The sequence below is a fragment of the Taurulus bubalis genome (assembly GCF_910589615.1).
Source record: "Taurulus bubalis genome assembly, chromosome: 15".
In the NCBI taxonomy this organism is placed as follows: Eukaryota; Metazoa; Chordata; class Actinopteri; order Perciformes; family Cottidae; genus Taurulus; species Taurulus bubalis.
This window is the reverse complement of record NC_136603.1, coordinates 15,967,941-15,991,300: the sequence shown is the minus strand read 5'-3', so window position 1 is coordinate 15,991,300 and position 23,360 is coordinate 15,967,941. Positions and strand designations below refer to the sequence as shown.

The window sequence follows — 23,360 nt, the reverse complement described above, 5'->3', positions numbered from 1 at the left end:
GTATACCAACATTATTAGGATGCCCTGCATCCTGTAGCATTTCTGGATATTCCGACACACAATCCTCTGTGTATAGCAGGTATGAGAAGAGAGAGACTCAAAGTTCAAGGTGCAATTTTATGAAATGTTAGAATGTATTATGTCCCAAATTGAACACATACTGTACGCAAGTATGTACTTTACAAGGGTAGCTGCAGTATATACTAAAGGTATGTAATTATGTATGCAATTTGGAAGGTAGCTTCGGTTTCATAACAGCCCAACAGAGGTGTTGTTTTGCCTCGGGGCTCCAAACAGGTTGATCAGGCTCCGAGGACTCTGGAAAAGTTTAAGACAGCAGTATGTTGTCAAATAGCCTGCATAGTTTGCTTCAAACTTTAAATAAAAGGGCGATTTATCTGTACGCTCAGGGTGGATTATGACCTCTGCTATATCCAGCATGATCACATTTTAGAGATGTGTTTTTCATATTCTTAAAATAATGTGTTGAATCAAATGACCAAACAGCGACTCTGGGGCCAGGTATAAATACATGACAGAGGTTAAACACTACATCATATGAACTATATGGAAATGTATTAAGTCCTCTCTAGAGTAGAATGTGAATGATAACTATAACTAGCCTCAGGACAGTCATCTCTGTGTTATGATCTTGTTACCCCTACTTTATAACCTTTTCAATGACTAATGCACAACTCTTGCCAGATCAAGTAACAATCACTTAAGAACAAATATGTTCCTTAATAGAATACAAAAGTCCCATATGTGAAGGTGTCACGTCCACTTGTTGAACAGTGGTGGGAGAAGTACTCCTTTAAGCATTACTATCCGAGCTTCCCCGGATCCTCGTCTCCGGACTGCTCTTCCGCTCCTTAAATCGAGCGCTCCCAGCCTCCCTGTCAAAGCACGTAGTTTATCGCGTTGTTTAGGACACAGCTGACCGCTGCCTGCTAGAAGAATTAAACCTGGCTAGGCTAGCGGGACAGATAGTTAGCAGCCCAGAGAGCAGGAGTCCAGTGGACGTAAACCAACGAGGACAGAGGAGACAGGACCAAGGAGACAGGACAGGAGCGAGTCGGCGATGCAGACGCTGAGTGTCGCAGCCAGCTAACGCGCGCGCCGTCCCGACGCACGGGGACCGATATCCATGGAGAAACCTATCGACGATAAATAAAAGGCGACATCAACAGGAACGGGTTAGCTTGGTTTCAATGTTATTGTTAATTAAAGCCCACATATGGTCACAATGTCCTGCTCTAGGAACCTGGTTTGGGATGTAAATAAACGTCTAATTGGATACAACGAGCCTAACACCATCAGGACCAACTACTTGGGTAAGAACAAAACAAGCCTCTTTGACGGGAACGCAGGTGGGGAAACGTGTATTATTTTAACGCGACACCAGTGAAGCAGACCCGCTGACAGCCGCCTTCCACTCACCGTGACGGGGCTGCCGTCGACTCCACAACAGAGAGCTGCGAGTTATTGCTTCTGCAGAGTCGCAGCCGTCCAGTGTAAACACACAAACACACACAAAACACAGCAAACAGCCTGTGCGTTTAATGTGAAACAGGAGATTCCAGAGTTTAAGCGCTAGATAAACGGGGATTACATATTATGTTTACAGTGTATATAAGCCGTAATAGTGCAGCATGTTATGATGTAATAGCTACAAGAAAAACATCGTTTTCATCTCATTCAGATAATCCATTATTTTTTTTGCACAGGAATTGCATCTATGGTGGATGAATTGCCATCTACAGGCTACATCACCATCTCTATCTGTCTAACTGTCTAACTACCTGTCTGTCTGTCTGCCTGTCTGTGTGTGTAACAGAACTCTCTGCATTCCTGTAATGTATTTCTGAAGAGATGGTCCAAACTGAAAGTAATCTTTGTGAAAAATATTTTGCAAACAGACACAAGAACAATTGAATCAAGGAAGGAAATATGCAATAAATAGTGTAATATTATTGAGAATATCGGGCCAGTACATTGAAACACTGCCAGCCTCATTGTTTATCTGTCTTCAAAGAAGGTTTTGACATGGACTAAAGGAAAGCAGCTGCTTCAGCTCTAAACCTGACTAGAGTAATAGAGCAAATACAAAATTAACAGTTTTTCTAGTCCATTTCCATTTAAAAAAACATACCAGGAAACTGCAGCATGTTTTAAATACCAGAAGAAGATAGTGCTGTGTTTTTGCGACACTTATAAATAAGAGCATTTGTCTTTATAGGTTGAAATATTGAGTCTCTAGAGTGTATCGAGGTAGCTGCGCCATGTGGTTTAAAAATAACTTCTATGATTTAGTTTTCCTTCTTAACCAGGGTGAAAATCTAAAACTCACTAGTGTGACTCAACTCGCAGCGATCGTCCTCATTGGGGACTTTTTTTCCCTGTGTTTTGCTGCATGTCAGTGTTTGTTATGAAAGGACCACACAATGAAACAACAGTGTAAACACAGGGCAGCGGTGCTGAGAGGAACAGAGAGGTCCATAAGACTCGTCTGCAATGTGGCCCGTCAAACACCTGACCGTGGTTGACTGAAGATATATGAGCCTGTTGAGGTGGGGCAGGTGCCACCGCGGTTTTGTCAGCTCTGTTTTTAGCTCGACTGAGATCTGGTGGGAGCTGTTATTGTGTTCTGGATGGAGGATACATGCAGGGATGTGTGGGTCAGAGCTCTTGCAGGATATATTTAGCTTGAAAAGGGGGATGGGGGCAACAAGCAGTCTACATTGAAGACACTTCCGGGGAGGTTATGTATCACAGGGCTTTCGGTGAACTGCAGCGATTTGAGGGTTCATAATGACATTTGGATCTGTTTAACATGCTGGTGGGAGACTCCACAAAACACAGAGTCATTCAATGAGCAGAAATAAGTCAGAGAAGAGGAAACAAAGCATTTTAACATCAGTGTTAAGCTAGAAATAAAACGACTAAATTAATTTACAGGCAGGTCTGGATCCACTTTGGCATGAAGCATATTTTCCTTATTTCCATTTACAACTGGCGATGTGTCGGCACGCTGAGACACAATCAAGATTAATCTCTAAATATGTTTCTGATCATCAACACATTTTTTTGAGTTCAAATGTCAAACTTTCTCTGGTTTAAGCTTCGCCAACACAATACATTTCTACTTTTGCCTTTTTATATTGTTGCCATTTGAAAGGATTTGGACAGTTGGCTCTGCTCTGGGAAATAATGACGGATGCTTTTTTAAATTTCGGACTTTTTATACACCAAACAATTAATTGATTATTACTCATTTATAAATAGAAGCAACTAATGGTAAAAATATGTTTTGCAGCGTAAGACACAATGTATTTACTTTGAGCCAGTGTCTCAGTTCTTTTGTACCAGAATGCCAAGTTAGTAAATTGTACATTTAACTTTTTTAATTACACCTTTCAAGCAGAAGATAATCAGGCGACACATTATTGAATAAAAGAAGAAATACAAATGAAAAACATCTTGTGTGAGCAGATCATGACTGTGGAAGGAATATTTTCATATCATGAGTCCAACATTTTCATATGTGACATCATTATTATTGTTGTTGTTATTGGTCCTTTTGCTTGAGCGCTTCAGAATGCTTCTCATTTACAGAAAACACTCAAAACAAATTCAGGCTTGTTTGATTCCTGCAACATTAATGAAACCTGTCGCTGCAAGTCAGAGCTCTCCGTTGTTTCCTCACGTTGGCTTTCGCAACTTCTTTCTTTAACAAAAGAGGAAACATCATTCCTACATTGAATAGGAAGGATACACCGAAAGGATATATTGTATTATATTATATCTGCGTGCCAATTGTATTCAGTTTGCACTATAATAACTAGAATAATGATGCACTTCCAAATGACAAGGCAATACAGAATGTAATAATGTCATGTATTTGTTTTGTACCTCTTTATGTAAGATTGGGACAAATGTACTTTTCTTCAACACTCACAAAGAGACAGATTTGGCTCGATTATAATGAGAATAAATATGAAATAATAAACAGAAAATGCAACAATAATTGAACCATCAGGACTTCAAACAAAGAGGCAGCAAAATGTTTATTCTTTCCAAAAATGTAGTTGTTTTTCTGGCATTTTTCATTCACAAGTGTTTTTAATTTTTAGCAGCTAAGAGCACCTCCTCCATTCCCCATTGTGCATTGCATTGTGGGAGAATAGTGTCAACAGCGCACTCAAAGATTTTTCTTTTTTTTAGTCTGCTGGCTAACTGTTAAGTCCAGTGAATGATCTCTTCTACAGTGTGAACCCACGACAAAACCAAACCTGTTTAGAGTCGGTGTGTAACGTACAAGTGGGGAAAAGTATCACAAAATAACTTTTATTATTGCTCAGGATGAGTTATAACTGTTTAAAGGAAAGAACTCCAAGAATTATGGCTTAAATCTGTGACAAATCACCTGAACAATGAATGAGTGTTTCTTCACAGTTGAGTTTATGCTTCTAACTCACAAATCTCCTGTGGATCTTTCTTTTTTTAATGTGTGTATTTTATTGTCTCCCAAGAACTGTCCTTCAGAGCACATTTTCTTTTTCATGATACTGCAGAAAGATAAATCATCCATCTCACCAGACGACTTTTCCTGCATTTCATAGTCTCATTTTACAGCATCTTGAAAATGTCTCTCTTCTCTTTTTTATCACTCTTCGTCTGCCTGATTTAATACATCACATGTTACCGAAAGACTGAATTAAAATGTTCAATGTGATATTTTAAACCGGTCTACAGAACTGCTGTTGCATGTAACTAGAGGGAAGCTGGGTGCATGGATGATAGATAGAGCTGTTATTCATTTGGATAAGTAATAAATCCAGTCAACCGTCTTTTACAGTTGTTTCCTCTCTTTTTACAGGTAGAAAAGAATTTGTTCAGAGGCTTAAACTTGAAGGGACACTGAACACACACGATGGCTGCGTAAGTGCACATTTTCATCCATTTGTTCTTTTTGTTCGTTTCCAAAAACTCTAAATGTTTGTTTCATCTTGAAAAGAAAAAGACTGAGGTCAAAGATCTGCTCTCCGTCAGACACGGAGGCTTCACAAACTGACGGAGAGCAGATCTTTGACTTCAGGCCAGCTGGTTAATACCTCTGAGAAACCTGAAGCTGACATAAGTCACACGTCCTGTCACACTATCGGCTGGACGGCAGTCACGTCAAAACACCACAACAACCACAGGAGAGCTCCACTTCAATGCCTCCAGTGTCTTAACTGCTGCAGGAAAAATCATTTGAGGAACATTTTGTATTGCTCGTTATGAATATATTGGCTGTCTTTTTTTATGTTGAGATATATTTAACTTTTTATGAATTGTTAAAGGCACTTTGTGCTGAAACTATTTGTAGTGTAATCAATTAGTGGATGAACAAAAACATTTAATGACAGTTTTGATCATCAATTTATATATTGAAGTGGTTTATTGAATAAAAACACCAAACATTCTCTTAGAGAATACTGATTATGCTGTTTATAACCTGTGAAATGTGGACATTTTACATTATTTTTGACACTTAGACTATTGTAGACTATTAATAAAAATATGATTTAAAGGTGAATCAGCACTCTCTCAGACAAATATGTGTTGCTTATTTAGAGGAGTTGGTGATGTAGCATCTTTTCTCCAGGAAGTCATAGATCATAGAGGCTGGAGAATGAGCTAAACAGGGTTATGGTTGATCAGAATGCCACTATTTTGATTATATTTGTAGCCATATTTCAAGCAAATAAATGCTAAGGATTCTCTGGTTCCAGCTTCTCCATTGTGAGGGTTTTTCCTGCTTTTCTCTGATATTTGAGGATATTACCCTGGCTGTACTATGGGAAATGTTTTGTCATTTTATAGACTAAATACTCAGCAGATTAATACAAAAATAAATGAATTGTTAGTTGCAGTCATAACTGAAGATGGTGAGCCAACTGAGCACCTGTTCTGTTGTATCGGTTGTGAAACACAAAATACTATGTTTAATAAAAGGCACAATGATATTCTACATTTCGATCCCCGCTCACTGGCGGCCTTTTAAAACGTTCATCCCCTGAGAGACAGATTCACCTGCACTCCACATCGCAGTCTGATAGCGTTTGACTTCAGAGGATCCAAATGGATTGAACTAGTTGGAAATGTTTTTTTAAGACTGAGCCTCGGGTTCGGTTTGCCGGATGTGGTAAATGAGTGGGCAGGCGGTGTAATTTCACTGATTGCAGCAGGGCGAGTCTGGAAATGAAGAGCAACCGTGTGATGACGAAACACTGCAGCTGCAACAAGCAGATGATAATGAAATATTGATCCACAGTGACAGCAAACCATCAGCCGAGCGTTCTTGTGCTCCACTTTAGATTCACAGATGGATTACTCATAAGTACAATTTGTGACCATGATGTTATAGTGATTTCAGTCAGTTGGATAACAGCAAGATAAGGAGGCCCCTCAGTGTCTCCCAACCCTTTGTGCTTGTGAGCCCTGCAGACGAGACTTTATCTAGAAACAAGGTGCATGACGATGTGTCGTTAGTGGGTCACTTGTTGTTGTTTTTGTCTCAAACTCTTTCATTTAAATCATTTGAGAGGTCTGAAGTGCTGAAACTATACAATATTTCACAAAAAAGCACAGATTAGAAAACCCCCCTTTTTTTTAAATCACTAATTCAGTGTAAAAATATTTAGTGTTTTCTTCTTCTTTCCTCCACTGATAATCATCTCCGGACCCCTTAGATTCATCTTGCAACCTCTGGTTTAGTCTCTTCTAAATTCTAGTTTAAGCAAGGTTAACATCTGTATCTTTGCATAATCCGATATATTAACTCTCTCCTCAGGTCAACACGATATGCTGGAACGACACCGGTGAATATCTCCTGTCGGGTTCAGACGACACCTTTCTGGTTATCTCCAACCCGTACAACAAAAAGGTAATAATGGAAGAATAACAAAAGGCCGTAAATTAACCTTTGTCTATGAAATAAAAGCAGATAACGTTGATTTATTTCTCCAGCTGTTTATCATTTAACAACTTATAGCTGATTTGACAATTCTCTGATGTAAGTTTTATACCAACACATGTGAGCAGTTAAGTTCATTTTCATTTAGAAAGAGGGTAGGAATATTTTCATTCCGTTTCTTTTCTATATACATAAAAGCCACTATTTTGTGCGCCATTGATTTTAATTATCAGAGTATGAAGGGATGTTTTTTCCTCTGAAACACAACCTCTTGAATTTTTTTGGGGGGAAAACAAACACATTGCAGGTATTTTTAGAAGCAGAGGACCCTGTGTGTGTGTGTGTGTGTGTGTGTGTGTGTGTGTGTGTGTGTGTGTGTGTGTGTGTGTGTGTGTGTGTGTGTGTGTGTGTGTGTTACGGTGAGACCTGGAACTATGTTGAGACCTCCTTTTCTCTTCCTCAGGTCAAGAAGTCCATACGCTCAGGTCATCGGGCGAATATCTTCAGCGCTAAATTCATGCCCCACACGAACGATCAGGAGATCATCTCCTGCTCCGGAGACGGCATCATCTACTACACCAACACAGAGAAGAGTGCTGAGCACAACAGACAGTGTCAGTTCACCTGCCATTATGGAACAGCTTATGAGGTACCGAGGAAGATGAGCGCTGCACAGAGTCTTTCTTCTTCGTGGTTTTTTTTCTCCTTACTCAGCCTCTCTTTTTGCTTTGTCAGATTATGACGGTACCAAATGACCCCTACACGTTTCTGTCGTGTGGGGAGGACGGCACGGTGCGGTGGTTTGACCTCCGCACGAAGACGAGCTGCACTAAAGAAGACTGCAAAGATGTACGGTGACAGCTGGGATGTTTCTCTGCTTTCAGTTGGTGATGACGGTTATTTGACCATTAGTGGGGAGCGGGGGTCTTTTTTTACTGTCGAAAAACTGGCACGTTATGGGCGATAATGTCGGGATTTAGTTCTTTAAAATGTTGAATACATTATTGTGCGTGTGTGTGTGTGCGTCCTCTCGATTGCGTTGCATCTTCTCGTATTCCCTGCTCGAGATCGGTGCCAGTGACCTCAACCAGTCTGTGTTACCTCTCCCTCTTAATTACCCTACAGCCTGTTAATGTTACAAGTTGACATCCTCGGCTGGAAAATATCGAATCCAACGAAAATATTTTTCCCGGATCAAACTATTAAATTTCCTTTTTTTTTTTTTAAATAAATGCTACATCTGTTTGCTGCTGTCTTTAGAGTAGGGCTCATTGACTCTAGAAAAGAGAAGAAATTCTAACATAATTTGGCTTGTTTTTGTTTTCTTCTCTCTTTGATTTCAGGACATCCTGATAAACTGTCGGAGGGCAGCGACCTCTATCTCCATCTCTCCTCTGGTGCCGTACTACCTGGCTGTTGGCTGCTCCGACAGCTCAGTGCGGATCTACGACAGACGCATGCTGGGCACCAGAACGACAGGTGAGCGGACCTGCACTGACATCATTCACTCAGCTTCAGAGGCGTGGACTCGAGTCACAGGACCCGGACTCGAGTCAAAAATGTTATGACTTTAGATGTGACAAAATAAAAAAAAGCCTTTCAACTCAACTTTAACATAAATTACATGAAACTTCACTTTGACTTTGAAAGCAGTCATGGTTTTTGTTAAATTAGTGTAATACATTTCGTGAAGAGCACATTTGGACTTATTTAGGACTCAAAACTCAAAGTTTATGACTTAACTTGTGCACCTGGCTTAGAACATGTCAGTCTTGTCTTGGGACAAACACTTGAGACTTATTTGTGACTTGCAATTCAAAGATTCATAGATAGAAAATGAGCCTCAGAGCAATAAAAAACAATTCATCTTAATATTTTCTTTATTTCTTGTAGCATATTGTTATTAGCTGTTATTAATAAGTCGAGCTGATAGATTGAGGCAATGAAGCCGGTTTGAGGGTTTTTTAGTTCCGTCCTGCTGTGCCGTGTCTGCTCCCCCGCATGTCTATTGTTAGATGTTTACATAAATATTTCCAAAATGCTCCTGACTACTAGAATAAACATTTATCTGTAGAGCATCCTCCCAAAATGTTTTTCTACTAAAAGAGTTTCTACAAACGACAGTGAAGGCGCATTAAGTTTATTTGTATAGAAGATGTCAATAATGTGTCATTTTAAAGTTCTTTCCATAACACGTAAAAATATATTAAAGGGACGGAGAAATAAATGAGTTTAAAGTTCTTCACTTGTGTAATTTTTCAGTTATCTGGTCAAATATGCCATTGGTATCTATGTTATTTCATTTGTCGGGGATGTAAAATGTATCCAACTATATGTTGCCGCACTTGGCTAAAACCTCTAAAACATAGAACATAAGATTGAAGCAAAAACATGAATAAAATGTATGAAATGATAGAAACCTCTCCACCAGATAGTCAGGGACTCTTTGTCATCCACAGGTAACTACATGGGCCGGGGGACGACGGGCATGTGCGTGAGGTTTGTTCCCGCTCATCTGTCCAACAAGTCGTGTCGCGTCACTTCTCTCTGCTACAGCGAGGACGGCCGGGAGGTGCTGGTCAGCTACTCCTCCGACTACATCTACCTGTTCGATCCCAGGGATGACCAGGCCCGAGAGCTGAAGGGCCCGTCAGAGGAGAGGAGGGAGGAGGTGAGCGCACAGTGTTGACTCGAGTCCTGCGGTCCCATAACATCAAATGAGCCCTGATGGGAACGTGTGTTTTTAGCTATGCTTGTGCCATTGCTCGAGATGGTTATGTCTGTCCTTGGTCCAGACTGAAATTAATCCTGCTGAATTAACTGTAATCATTTTGGTGATCCTCTGACTCTCCGTCCACACTTCCATCATCAGTTTAAAACGTAAATCTGACCAAATGCCTTCAAAACGAAAGACATTCCCATTTCCTCAGCTGTACTTAATGTTTATTGCTAATTAGCAACTGATAAAGAAAGAAAAGGCACTGTTTTGCTATTTATGATTATTGATTAAAACCCAACATAAAATGTGTTCTTCAGTGTTAAATGTGTCTGGGTCATCAAATCTGTTTGGTTGAGCATTTAGTTTGAAAGTGTTTACTGCCAGTCTCCGTCTTCACGTGTGCCTGAATGTGCTGGTTCATGGTGCCAGTGTTTCAAAGCCTCGTGGTGAGCTCAGCTGTGTCGAGATGCAACCACCACACACATTCCTTTCCAAATACAGCGACCGACGCAGGCAGCGTTCATCTATCTTCCAAAATAGTTCAGGCTGAGGAGGGGACGGCCAAGCAAAGGCTCATTACCTCTCTCTCTCTCTCCCTCCCTCCCTCCACCTGTAACCCCATTCTCTTCAGGGCCTTTTGCTCTTTGATTTATTCTACTATCTCTGTCAGCCTCTGCTGCTTTTCACCACCTCCAGCCATAATCAGACCTGATGACATTTCCGGAGTAAAGCGGTTGATAGTCTCTGCACTAAGACCCCCTTTTTCTATTTCTGGCTCTCAGCCTGTTGCCCTGTAAAGAGAGCCAGGGGACTGGAAAGTGGAGGCAACCTCAGTCATGCAGCCAGAAGGGAGGGGGCACTCTAAAGAGGACACTGACAGAGACGAGCAGTGTTTTGCTTTGGCAGCGGGGCTATTTTTGACCATGCTTTGACTGACAAACTGCTAATCTTTCTGTGTGTGTGTTTCCACAGCTGAGGCAGCCTCCAGTGAAGCGCCTACGTCTACGAGGTGACTGGTCTGACACTGGACCCCGAGCTCGTCCAGAGAGCGAGAGGGAGAGGGACGGTAAGATCAGAAGCAGTCGGTACAGCAACTGACATCTATGTGTTCCTGCTCATTAAGTTTAAAGCAGAGGTCTCGAATTACGGATCCCAACACTCGCCCACATGTTAAAAATGTGTTGTGAATAAATGTTTTGCCATTTTAGATTTATTCCTCGATCCCTATTTATAAGAAGTAAAATAACAATTGCATTTTCTTGCAAGGCTACAAAATCAGGGCATAAACAACTGTTTTCATTCCCATTGAACCTTTAATAAACTGTGCAACTTGTCGACTTAAATATGCATGCACACAAGTGACACCTCAACCAGAAAGTGGTTTGCTTCTACACAGGAAACCTTGTGTGTGTTTCTTCTGACTTCAATGTCAGTGTCACAATAACCACAGATCACACACCTCTTTTATTCCACTTTATTTGCTTTAGTCATCACTGGTTGAAATTGTCCAAATTGCAAAACAACTCAATATTTGGTCCAATTTACTCTCCCATTTCTTTTCTGAGGCTCCGCATGAGAAACAACGGTCTTTATAACTATGTTGTGTGATGTCATGACAGATATCGCAACGTTTTCTCAACAGATCGGCCTCTGTCATTGTTTTAATACGTCCAGTAAACCTGTGTAAACCTGTGAACATGTTTCTGCTGCGCTCTTGTAGGCGAGCAGAGCCCGAACGTGTCTCTGATGCAGAGGATGTCGGACATGTTGTCTCGTTGGTTTGAGGAAGCCAGCGAAGCTCAGAGCAGCAGAGGAACTCGGCCTCAGACACGACCCAGAGGTGAGACATGGAGTGGTGCTCCCTCTTTGAAAAACTCACTCGACACTCGGCTAATCAGACACACTGAAAGTCCCCAAATTACTGCTGTGTGTGTGTATGTGTGTCGTTTAGTGCATTGTGTAAGGCCCGTCCATATGGAGGCATTGTAAGTCAGCAGGCTATACATTCTGTGTTATGTGGCATTGGATCATGGTATTATCATTCTCCTTCTACAAATAAGTATTACTCTAGTTTACTGTGAAAATGTAAACGTACATCTTCTTCCCATTCTGACTCAAACATTTGGCAAAATACATTTGAGGAGTGCATGTACTGCTATGTGATTGAAGACAGTTTTGGGCTTTTAACATATTGTTGTACTTTTCCTGTATGTGTTTACTCTGCTGTAAGCTAGCGCTAGTTGTCAGTTAACGAGAAAGGGACAACAGCCTTTTGGCTAACACTGGCACATTTACAATGAGGTTGATCAACGTGGAAATAAGTCAAGCACTCGGCGTCTGACTATGGATCCATTTACCTTATCTACTTCTATGTGTGAGCAGCACAAATACAGAGTGTACATCAAATATTTAATATTTTTATGCGAGTACATTTTATGAACAATGAATCCTGCTCCTAAAGATTGTTGACTTCTATTTATTTCCCTTTTTTCCGGAATAGCCGTCCGTCCAGAAGGGGCGGCGAGTACCACAGCTGTCCCGGCAGGAGGCTCTGGTCAGCAGGCCAGCGTCCCCGAGACGCCCGTGGGGTCAAACGCCCGGGAGGTACCTGCCGGTGCTGACGCAGCCGCTGCCACGATGCCTGTATCCATTTCCTCCTCAGGGTCGTCGTCAACAGTCACAACACTTGCTCCTTCCAGCTCTTCATCAGTAGAGAGCTCGGCTCCTTCCTCCTCCCTTCTCACCTCCTCGCCTGACTCACAGCAGAGGAGTCAGGCCGACACGACCGGGACCTCCACGGCCACGGTTACGGCCACGGCCACACCCACCTCACAACCTGCTCTTTCAGGTAAGAAAACAAATGCACACAACTGTCACTTTGACAAAGGACACAAAAACAGCTGTTGACATTTTAGTCTTCAGTACAATGAGTAGGTATCCTTAGATGTGAGTGAGTGCGTGAGAGAGTGTGTGTCTATACTTGTGTGTGTTTGTTGGAGCCACTCCACTCAAGCAGCAGCCTCACGTCACTCTTTTCCTTCAGCATCCTGTTGTCCTCCTTCCCCTTTTATTTCCTGACTTCCTGCTCCTCCTCTCCTCACCCCCTCCCCCTCAGTCTTCTCATCGTGCATTCACTCTGCCTCTCTTCCTCTGCCTCCTTCGTCAGAGTACGGTCCTCATCGGCTGCCCATAAGTTTAGTGTGTAGGCGTTTGCAGAGGTTACTTCGGCTGGCCGACCCACCAGGACAGGGTCAGCGAGCGGGCCGTTCTTCTACTTCTTCTTCTTCCCCTGCAGCCACTGAGAGGCAGTCACAAAGAGCTGCTACTGCTGCAGCTGCTGAGACGCAACCCCTTCCAGGTTACCTTCCCCTCCGAGCTCCCCACCTCCCCTCCACACGGGCTGTTCACCTGGACCCCCTGTTGTCTTTCCCTCTGTCGGAAAGGCAGACATGTCTTGTTTGTAGAGACAGTTGAGCTCCAGAAAGACCCGGCCCTAATAAAACTGACCACTAATCTCACAGTGATCCTCTTTCCATTCCCCAATGATGCACCTTGTACTTTTTAACCTCTGTAGCCGGCATTGTGTCGCCTCTCCACTGTTTGCTCAGCCCCTCACTCACTAATGCTCTCACTTCATCGCTCCACTTGTTGCTTGAGTTTTCACCCGAGTGGCAGCGGCCAGTATGAAGCTCTGCTTTGGCTCATGTGCTTGTTCGCCCATTTTTTTAATGATACATGCTGATCAGCTGTCTGGACTGTTGGATTTGATTAACTTTGGTTTGATCTGACTCAAACTCGTAACTAAAGCCCCCTTCAGACATGGAATAACATTACCGGCTTCGCCTGTTAAATTGATGGCTTTTTTTTTCATTCAGACGTAGGTGTTCAGTCAGAACCCTCACAAAAAGAGACGGCACTCTGCTGGTGCACAAATAGCTTGAAGTTGAAAAGAAATTATGTGAAGGGAGGAGAGTATTCTCAGTTCTCTCTCAGGCTGCATCAGTGATGGCTTAACTTTTTAAGCCATCACTGTATTGATGATGTAAGTTTGCCGATGCTTCTCAAAGTGAACACACATTTTCTCAGTTCTTCTAATGTCTGTCAGTGAATGTATTGCTATTGTTCTCACATGCTTTGTGTAATGCATGTTTTTCTGGATGTGTTCATCCATTCAGTCCAATGATTATTTTTGTATAAACTTCTTTCTCCGCACACTGCAAGGATCTCTTTCTGATGGATGGAGCAGGAGAAAAAGAGAGGGGCTAGTTTTCTCTTTGGGAGTCTGTAGACGCACCAGGCACACTATTTATCTTGAAAAGCATTTTCAAGCAAATTGCATTTTGTCACAACACCTTTTTAATATAGCGGCGTGTTCACAGTGTTTTGTGGTTTGTTGAGCTGATTTTTCTGAACTGAAGGTGCTAATTAAGTAATGAACTTGTTCCAGTGCTCTTAATGCAAACAAGAAGTGTATTTATTCTCTCTGAGGGATATTTAATTAACCTTGGGCTTCTGCAGCCTTTATGTTAATGAAACTATATTCAATTTAGAGACTCAGACGTGTTAACAGGATTTGTTCAGATACATTTGTGTCGCTTTACGTTAAAGGGACTCAGTGGTTTGTGTGGGAATGATGCGTAAAATTGCATTCACATTTATGTTACGTGCTGCATGTCTGAAAGGGGCTTTATCGGACATCTCAGACCAACGGGAGTCATTTATGGAATTAAAGGGCAATTGCTTGTATTGTTTATGTCAAAACCAGGCTGCACTGAGGACCAGATGGAATTGAGGCTTTTATTTGGCTGTCACGTTGTTATAACTAATATCACATCATTCAAAAATATGTTTGAGACATTTGGATCATTTTAAGGTTTCAAAAGCAAACAGAATGTAATTATTATGTTTGTATTTTCCAGTGGTGTCTTACAGTGAGCTTGATGGTTATTATAACATTTAAGGAATTAATAATTCACTAGCAGGACGTGTCGTAAGCATGAGTGAATAATCTCCGATACTCATTTTTGCACATGCAATGAATGTGAAATGATCAGATGGAGCTTTTTTTCCCTCCCTCTTGGCCTTGGAATCGATTTTAACACAACTTTGAAGTTTTTAACACGACAAGTTTTTAACACGACAAGTGTTTCACCCTCGTGCGCCTTGACTTTGAGCCTTCGGGTTTGACGTCCGTGTCCGATGTTTAGTCGGTCTCATTTGTGTTCCAGATTCCCCCTCGTCTGTGGTAAACAAACAGCTGGGATCCATGACTCTTGATGAACAGCAGGGTGCGTCCTCTCCCACCCTGCCTCTTGCTTTTCTTCTCCCCTCCCTCATCAACACAAACACTTGCTCTCACCCCTCTGCCCAGTTTCTCCTGCATTGTTTTCATGCTTCTTATTTCTCTCCATCCACTACTTTACTTTCACATTATTTCCATTATCAGTCCAGACACACATTTATGTGACCAAAGTTACTGTATAATAATAATAATCATCATTATCCCAGTAATTAAATCATACTATTCTCTTAATGTTTTTAGTGTCATGGACCTTCATCAACAGATGCTGGGACATTATATTATACATATGTTATTAAAGTATTGACTTATTTATAAATAACAATCCAGTACTTTTATATCTATGTATTTGACTATCACATTTTATTTTTACAATGTTTAAGTCCAGCCTGATGTTGCCTTACACATGAGAGAATGATCCCAGTCTTTTCCACACAGTGAGGAAAACAGCTTATTAATTGAACACTGGTATCAGATCGATACTCTGTATTGGCTGGTACCCAAAGCCCAGGTATCAGTACACCTGCACAGTATCAGTTTGTGTCTCGGTGCTGTTGCTGGTGACAGTTCACCTTTTGTCCGCTCTGTTAGTGTCGGCTGCATGTTTGTGTTGTTTATCACTGGGAAGTGATCATGCAGCAGACGGTTGCATGTTGCTAGTGTGCCTTTAAACAACCAGTTACATGCTGTGAGCAACAGGGAAAAGACAGCTTTTTCTCTCCGAATTATTGGCAAAACAGATTTACAATCAATCCTTCTTGCCGGTTTTGCCTGTATCTTCTCATCAGGAGCAGCAGAAGCTGCAGGTTCTCCTCCTGATCAACCTGTTTCCGTTCCAGTCAGCACCAGCGCACCCACCACCTCCACCACCATGAGCGGCACCAGTCGACCCAGTGCAGCAGAGCCAGTGCTCAGCCTCCACTACAGTTCAGAGGGAACCACCACCAGCACAATCAAGCTGGACTTCACTGATGAGTGGTGAGCACAAGGAGATAAAAGGCCTACTGACATCATTGTGAAACGTTTCCCTTTGAATACATTTGTTAATTATTTTATTGGACGCATGGGATAATGAACCTTGACAGGCTGCCTTTTAGACACAGCTAATCAATTAAGGAAAAATATATAATGATGCAGTGCCTCATGCAAATTGAATACAAATAGAAAGCAGGCAACCTCCAAAACAAATTCTGATTAAGAAGTCTATGAGAAAAGGACCCTTGTACATTGTAAACACACACGTTTATGGTCTCAATCTCTAGTTTCAAGTCTTCTTCAGTGCAGCATGATTTTCATTTAGTAAATGATGGTATGCAATAAAGCAGGGTATACTCTTCTTGACTTCCATGAAGTAATAATAATATAGAAAATAACTTGGCAGGTGTTTCATGTGTTGTTTATTCTGCTATCAGATTGTTTTTTGCCTACGTAAATCAAAACTGAAATTATGGTCAAAACCTTGGGAATCATCATAATTGCAGAGCTTAGTTGCTTATGCTTTGTGCATAATTTCTGGTTCCTTCACAGTTTGCAAAGCAGAAACATGTTCACTCTCTATGAATTTATTATGTGTTTTATATGTAAAATTATGTGAAACAGATACATCATCCACTAGGGTTGGGTACCGAGAACACGTCCAACACGTCCGGTACCTACCGGACCGAAAAGCAACGCAGATTTCGGTGCTTCCTTCCGGTGCCTGAGCCGATTTAAATACTTTTTTTTTACACTAGTCTGTAAAGTTGCACGGTACATAGATACTAAAAAGGTAGCGCGGTACCCGCACGCTAAAAACGATTATTAAAATAGCGCGGATCAGAGCGCACTCGCTGCTCTGCTCTCTGTCCGCCTGCATGCAGAGCGGGGCTCGAGGGGGCGGGGCTTCCAGCGCTCACACACACAGTGCGCGCACGCAGAGATCGCTGCAGACACGAGCACGAGCTTTTCAACGTCCGTCCTCGGCTTGATGGAACAAATCTCTCCAGTTGAGTGTGAGTTCTGTTGCACAGGATCCCATCAGGCCACCTGATTGGACTTGTGTCTGTTCTTTTTTTAAATATATATTTTTATAGTTTGAAGTTAAAAGGTTTGAAGCTGTAGTTTGAAGTGTGTTTTGTATGTACTTATTTATTTATATCTATAGTATACTTTAAACAGTTAATAATATTGTTCAATTTGAAGAAAAAAAATTGCCTTGGCAATAAAAAAAGTATCGGTTCAGGCACCGGTATCGGAAAAAACCCAAACGATACCCATCCCTATCATCCACATGGGACAACACATTCCTCATTGAGAAATACTTAAAATCCCTCAGAGGCCTGAGAGACTCTCAGTTGCTGTTTGCTTTGTCTTCCTCCACAGGAGCAGTAGCACATCCAGCTCGATGGGCAGTGGAGGTCCCAAAGCGTCTGAGGCCGCGGCTGTGCAGAGCAGAGAGACTCTGTCGACGGAGAGTTCAGTGTCGGAGCAACGTGAGTCCTCCAGCAGCAGAATACCTGCTCTGACCAAATTTGAAATTAAATATAAAAAGTAACTTAACACAAGGCTGAAAAGTTGTGTTTTCAAAGAGACAAGCGAGTTTCACCTTTTTAAATTCATCCAGCACTGATGGTTTTGTTACACCTCTTGTGATGTCACAGAGGACATCACTCCCAGAAGATGTGAAGTTAATCAATCCATCAAACAGCCTGTATGTATAGCATACACTTAAGATCTTGATTGAAAATATTTTTTTTCCAAACTATATCTTTAAGTTACTCTTAAACTTTAGTGTCCAAAGAAGTAAATTCAGTGGTGCAGACAATGAACAGAGGCAGTATAAGAATACAGCACCTTTTTAAAAAACACATGCACTCTGTCACACCTTAATCACTAAAAGATATTCCATGTATCCAAACACTAATCCATCAGAGTCCTACATGTAATGATATGTATTTCCCCTCAGCTCCTTCTGCGTCCTCGGGGCAGCAGAGCGTCATGGCCGCCTCCACAGAGACGCCGTGCAGCGCCTCCTGCTCCGGGGCCCTCGGCGGCTCGGCGGCTCCGGCCCCAGCGGCGGGCTCCTCCCAGGGGGACGCCGTGGCTTCTCCAGCGGTGGAAAGGAGTCAACCGGAGGGCTCCGAGGACACGTCAGGCGGCTGCAGGAGAGCAGAGCCCAGAGCGGAGGAGGAAGAGGAGGGCCAGAGTCAGCCTGCACGGGCGCACCAGGACTCTGACGACAGCGACGACGATCCGATTCTCATCCCGTCAACAAGGTTCAGAGGTCAGGGACAGAGGTACGTTAGACGGCTCTTTATTCACTCACGACAAGCAAGAAAACACCCTCATTTATTTGAATGCAGGTTATTTCATATTTGCTCTTGTTTAATATCACTTTTAAAGGGTGGGCATTCTGAATTTTTTTGTGATGCCTTCCCATTGACTGTTTTACTACAAATATAGATTAAATTCCAGAGGATCTGCAGTAGGAGATAGGATGATCAGGTAAAGTGTTTGCACTAAAAGCATCTAACCTGTCAGGTGTGTGACATGCAGCAGAGCATTACAACTCAACAGCATAACTTGATGAAGAAAACAGGTTTTGGCTTGGTTTGGTCATTTCACTCACAAAAAACTAATATACACACTGTAGTGGTCGAGTGATGTGCATGCGAATACTGACTTCACAGATGGTGTGAGTAGCAGCGTAACGGCAGCATTTTGAAGGTTGTGTACAGAAGAAAGATGACTGATCAAAGAAAGTGTGCATGGTGAAAAAAAATATTTGATTTTTATTTCATCTAGAGGCCGTTTTCTTTTTCTGACTAGTATACTACATGTACAGTGTGAATTTAATTTAGTGACACAACTGTTGTTAATGGACAATACTTCACACAACAACATCAGGGGCTTGATCCAGTCATGATTTGTTTTGCCTTGAAAGTGGCTGCTTTCTAGCTTGGGGTTTGTTATTTGGTTGAATGGATTTTATCAGCACATATTTCACTCAATATTCAAAGCATGGGGTTCATAAGCACCAGAGACGGCATGGGTAGTGTGTCTTGTTTTGTCTTTTGCGTGCTTTATCATCAAATGTATTTTTATTGGTGTTTTACAGACGCTCGGCTGCCGCTCGTATCCAGGAGCTGTTTCGCAGGAGGAAAGAACGAAGGGAGATGGAGGAGAGCGAGACGCAGAATATCAGGAGACCCTCAGTCAAGATGGTCTACAAAGGCCACCGCAACTCCAGGACAATGGTACACGTTCATCATATTACTTTAGAGGCCTCTTGAAAGAATGATTTGAAATTTTAGGACATACTTGGGTTGGATAAGAAAATTGATAAGACTCATGTCTGTGTGTTAAGTATGAAGCTGGGACCGGCGGGCAGTTAGCTTAGCTTAGCATAAAGTAAGGAAACTGGAAAACTGCTAGCCTCAATCTATTAAAGGTGCAAAAATACACTTACCAGCACCTCTAAAGTTCCTGTTTGTGAAGAAATAGTAAGACCACAAAACCACAAATTTATGTTTTTGTGTTTCTGTTTGTGTGTTGACTAAACAGTTAGTGAGTTGTGCTTTGGACAGCCAGGCTCACAGTTTCTAGCCTTTATGCTCTCTGGTCTCCAGCTCTTCACTTAACACTCAGATATGAGAGGAGCGTCTTCTCATCGAACTTTCAGAGAGAAAGCTAAATAATCTTTGAGGCTCAAAATGTTGATCTATTCCCGCAGTATGAAGTGAGTTAATTTATTTTGTCCAGATAAAGGAGTCCTGTTTTTGGGGGAACAACTTTGTAATGAGCGGCTCAGACTGCGGCCACATCTTCATCTGGGACAGACACACTGCAGAGCACCTCATGCTGCTGGAAGCCGACAACCACGTGGTGAACTGCCTGCAGCCGCACCCGTACGACCCCAGTGAGTCACCCACACCCACCCCTCATATGATCTGACGATGTTACCGAGTATGGTGATATTAATTTTCCGGTCTGTTTCAGTTCTGGCTTCTTCAGGGATCGACTATGATATCAAGATTTGGTCGCCACTGGAACAGTCGCCATCTTTCAACAGAATCCTCGCCAATGAGGTACGACTGCCAAGAGATCAGTGCACTGATTGGTTTTCCCCCAAAAAAGCCAACTCAACATATTAACCTCACAACCAAAACAAATCAGCCCGTTTCAAGTCTTCATGCGAAGCTAACCAGCTGCTGGCTTCATAAATACTAAATATTATTTATATATATATAGAAAATATATATATATATTTTTTTTATTTTCAAATAGGAGATGTCTTAAGTCACTGTACAGGGGCAGTTATTTGTCAGATTCTATTCTCATCTTTCTTTGCCTTCTTTTCTTTCAAGGTAATAACTCGGAACGAGCTGATGCTCGAGGAAACTCGGAACACAATCACAGTCCCGGCTTCCTTCATGCTCCGAATGTTGGCCTCCCTTAATCACATCAGATCAGGTACACAATCGGTTTGAATGTTTGTGCCTCTTAAAGTGCAGGTAGTACAAACACTGTTGACTTACCTTTCCTCAGGACACCTTCTTGCTCCTCTCTAACATCTGCCTTTTGCCTTCTTGCAGATCGACTAGAAGGTGATCGCTCCGAAGGTTCGGGACAGGAAAATGAGGACGAGCAGTAGCCAGCTGGCATTTTATTTTAAAGAAAAACACTTTCTTCTTGCTGTATAGCACTTGAAAAAAACAAAAACAGATTTGTACAAGTATAGTGTAGAATACTTCCTTTTGAAAATTAGTGTAATTTCTAGCCCCCTGTGTTTTTCTAAGATGACTTTCTTACTGATGTTTCTGTATGAGGATAAAGTACATCTGTGTGAATGCAAAAGGCAACCACGTCAGTATATATATATTAAGTGTGAGAATAATGGCGGCTGGTGTGCAAGGATGTTAAGTGCAATATTATTTTGTTAGGAGAAAGTGAGCTTTGATCAGTGTTAACGTGTGACATTTTGAATTTGTAGCACAAAGCTAAGAAATGTTGATGTGCTGCTCTAGCAGTTACGCATGTAAACAAGGACTTTAAGTAAAAACATACTTGGAGATTGCTTTAATTTTATTGAAGAAAATTAAACAAAGCTGTGGTTCTTCGACCCAAAAGGGATATGTCAATAAAGTAAATAATCTTTTACAGAATTTTGAATAAAAAAAATAAAGCTATGGCATCTCAAAGATGTCTGGAAGATAAAATCTTAAAACGACTGTGCAACAAGCTATTGGATTGAACAATCAGTTTTTTAAGCCTGAGAGCAGAGACCATCCATTTTACTGCAGATACAACTGTTCAGCAGCTAATGTAGCCCTGAACCATTAGCATCCAGCAGAGATGAGGAGCGAGCTACGGAGGTAGGATCCTGGTGTCGTGTGGAATGTGACCTGGTGTCACCGATAATTTGGCATTAAGAAGAACTATATAGAAAGGCAATCTTTCTCATTTACTTATGTAGGTCAAATACTCATGGGTTTCTTAAACCTACTGTGAGAGACTTATAACTGGTTAAGCCAATTTCTCTAATTCAACTTTCTTTCTTTTCAAACTTGTAGTCTTCAGATGATCACACTGGTTCAAGTGACATCACGTGAAGACGTGATTGATTGACTTGATTTTTTTTTACTGCATGAAGGAAAAATACAAAGAAAAGAAGTTCAGAAGTTTTTTAGGAAAACATTTTAATAGAAGAATCTGGATACAAAACTTAAATGCAATTTGTTTCTAATACTTTAAACTGTATAGTGAAAATCAAAAGGTTACATCACTTCTCATGTGTATAGTACCGGTTAAACATAATATAAAAGATACGAGGTAAGACTGAAGCACTACTTATTACAAATGTCCTCTAGAGCTTCTTTCATAATAGTAAAGGGAGTGATGATATAAACTGAGGTAAACCACATGCACCAATGAATATTTACTAAAGCAGTGTTGTTGATTTAAGACCAGTTTTTCCTGAAGACAACTTGACACTTTCGTGGACTTTCAAAGACCTCAGTGTGCACATTATAAAATGTAGGCTTTGGCCAATGCATTTTGTATTAATATAACAATCTCTGAAATACTGATAATCAGTCTCCATATTACCTCATTTTGGACTAAATTAACCCATTTGATTGTTATTGAAAATACTGTTTTCCCCCAGATGGAAAGTAAAAATACTGCTCAGGCAGTAATGATCACCTTAAGTTCAGGGCTGAGCAATACTTAGACAAACTTAGACAATCACCACAAACATGTTAAGTTCTTATGAATTGCAATACACCATTTACTATTAAAGTACATACTTTTCCTCTACAAAATGTCCATTCAGGGTCATCGTTGGGATGTTATCCCAGCATGCACTGGGGTAGAAGTCAGATAACCCTTGGACTACAACACAACAGTAAACACCTTCAGGCAATTTTGTATTTTCAGTCCCCATCAATAGGCCTTTCCCACAGCAAATATTTTGACTCATCACAGCAGGAAACGCAGGTGTTACTAATAACAAGAACGATGGCTCTGTTCTATTCAAGTGTCCCAGTAAAGTGACAGAGCCAGCGTGTGCAATACCAGCACTCTAAACTGAAGCAGCTAAATGAAATTCAGCCATCACTTATTGACTAAAACAGAGGTGTAATTGATTCAAGTGAATTACAGCCCTGTTCCATTTAAGTCGACTGGGCCCTGGTATTGTGCATGCTGGCCCCTGGAATGACTTGACGTACTAATTGGAATGGGACCACGATTAATTCAATCAATTCACCTTTGTTTACCCTGCAATGACACGGCAAAATAGCTGCTGGGAAAATGGCCTCTTTGATTCAAACCTGAACCGATTAGAAATTGGTGGTCAAAGTCAAAGAACACGTTTTTGGCCATAACTCAAGAATTTGTATGCTAAATATGACTATATCATACATAACAATTTGAACACGGTAAACCCATTGTCATTTTCATTTGTGTCAGAAGTCCTTATGCTTACTGTAATTATTTTAAACAATCAGTTTGAAAACACAAATCTATCCTGTCCAAACTATAACTTTCATCACCCAAGACTCCAACACTGTTACACGCTCCCTTTGTTGCATTAGAGGGCCTTCACTGATTATGGCTGATCAGCGCTCTACTTACGTCATATTGAATAGTCGGGTCATACTTTTAAATAGGAAGAATTCAGATTTTTCTGAACACTGTTATATCCTACATTGGCACTTCTGTGTATATTAACAAATATAGACGCCTCACATCAGTCAAAGTCCATCATTCAAGCAAATTAAAACCCCAAATAATGGATGATGATGTTTCAGTGTCCAGTATTTCAACTTGCAGGTCTAACTCTGCAGGCACAATAAGTGGAAACACCTGTCTATGTGGACCATCGGTGTGCAGTACAATCA

At 41.4% G+C, this 23,360-nt stretch overlaps 1 protein-coding gene across 3 annotated transcripts; it reads left to right on the top strand.

The window, feature by feature from the left end:
* The first annotated feature begins 1,032 nt into the window (after positions 1 to 1,032).
* Positions 1,033 to 21,115, top strand: dcaf6 (ddb1 and cul4 associated factor 6). Of its 3 annotated transcripts, none has more exons than XM_079231091.1 (21): positions 1,033 to 1,334; positions 4,880 to 4,941; positions 6,839 to 6,931; positions 7,425 to 7,610; positions 7,697 to 7,810; positions 8,305 to 8,440; positions 9,421 to 9,632; positions 10,653 to 10,746; positions 11,401 to 11,520; positions 12,181 to 12,528; positions 12,847 to 13,038; positions 14,909 to 14,968; positions 15,819 to 15,957; positions 17,341 to 17,450; positions 17,924 to 18,254; positions 18,421 to 18,462; positions 19,076 to 19,214; positions 19,720 to 19,876; positions 19,957 to 20,045; positions 20,325 to 20,430; positions 20,553 to 21,115. In XM_079231091.1, exons 1-21 carry the CDS (start codon positions 1,238 to 1,240, stop codon positions 20,609 to 20,611), a joined length of 2,886 nt encoding a protein of 961 aa, XP_079087217.1. In that variant the 5' UTR covers positions 1,033 to 1,237; the 3' UTR covers positions 20,612 to 21,115. The 3 variants fall into 3 exon arrangements, with proteins under 3 accessions (XP_079087217.1, XP_079087215.1, XP_079087216.1); XM_079231089.1 differs by having other exon boundaries at positions 15,768 to 15,957; XM_079231090.1 differs by lacking the exon at positions 18,421 to 18,462 and having other exon boundaries at positions 15,768 to 15,957.
* Positions 21,116 to 23,360: the final 2,245 nt, after the last annotated feature.

What these genes read in the sequence shown, in the direction of transcription:
- dcaf6 (XM_079231089.1), top strand. Translation starts at nt 1,238, where the DNA reads ATGGTCACAATGTCCTGCTCTAGGAACCTGGTTTGGGATGTAAATAAA. An exon ending in GACTCTTGATGAACAGCAGG is followed by an intron (nt 14,969 to 15,767) that starts GTGCGTCCTCTC and finishes TCTTCTCATCAG; the next exon opens with GAGCAGCAGAAGCTGCAGGT. An exon ending in TTCAGAGGTCAGGGACAGAG is followed by an intron (nt 18,255 to 18,420) that starts GTACGTTAGACG and finishes CTACAAATATAG; the next exon opens with ATTAAATTCCAGAGGATCTG.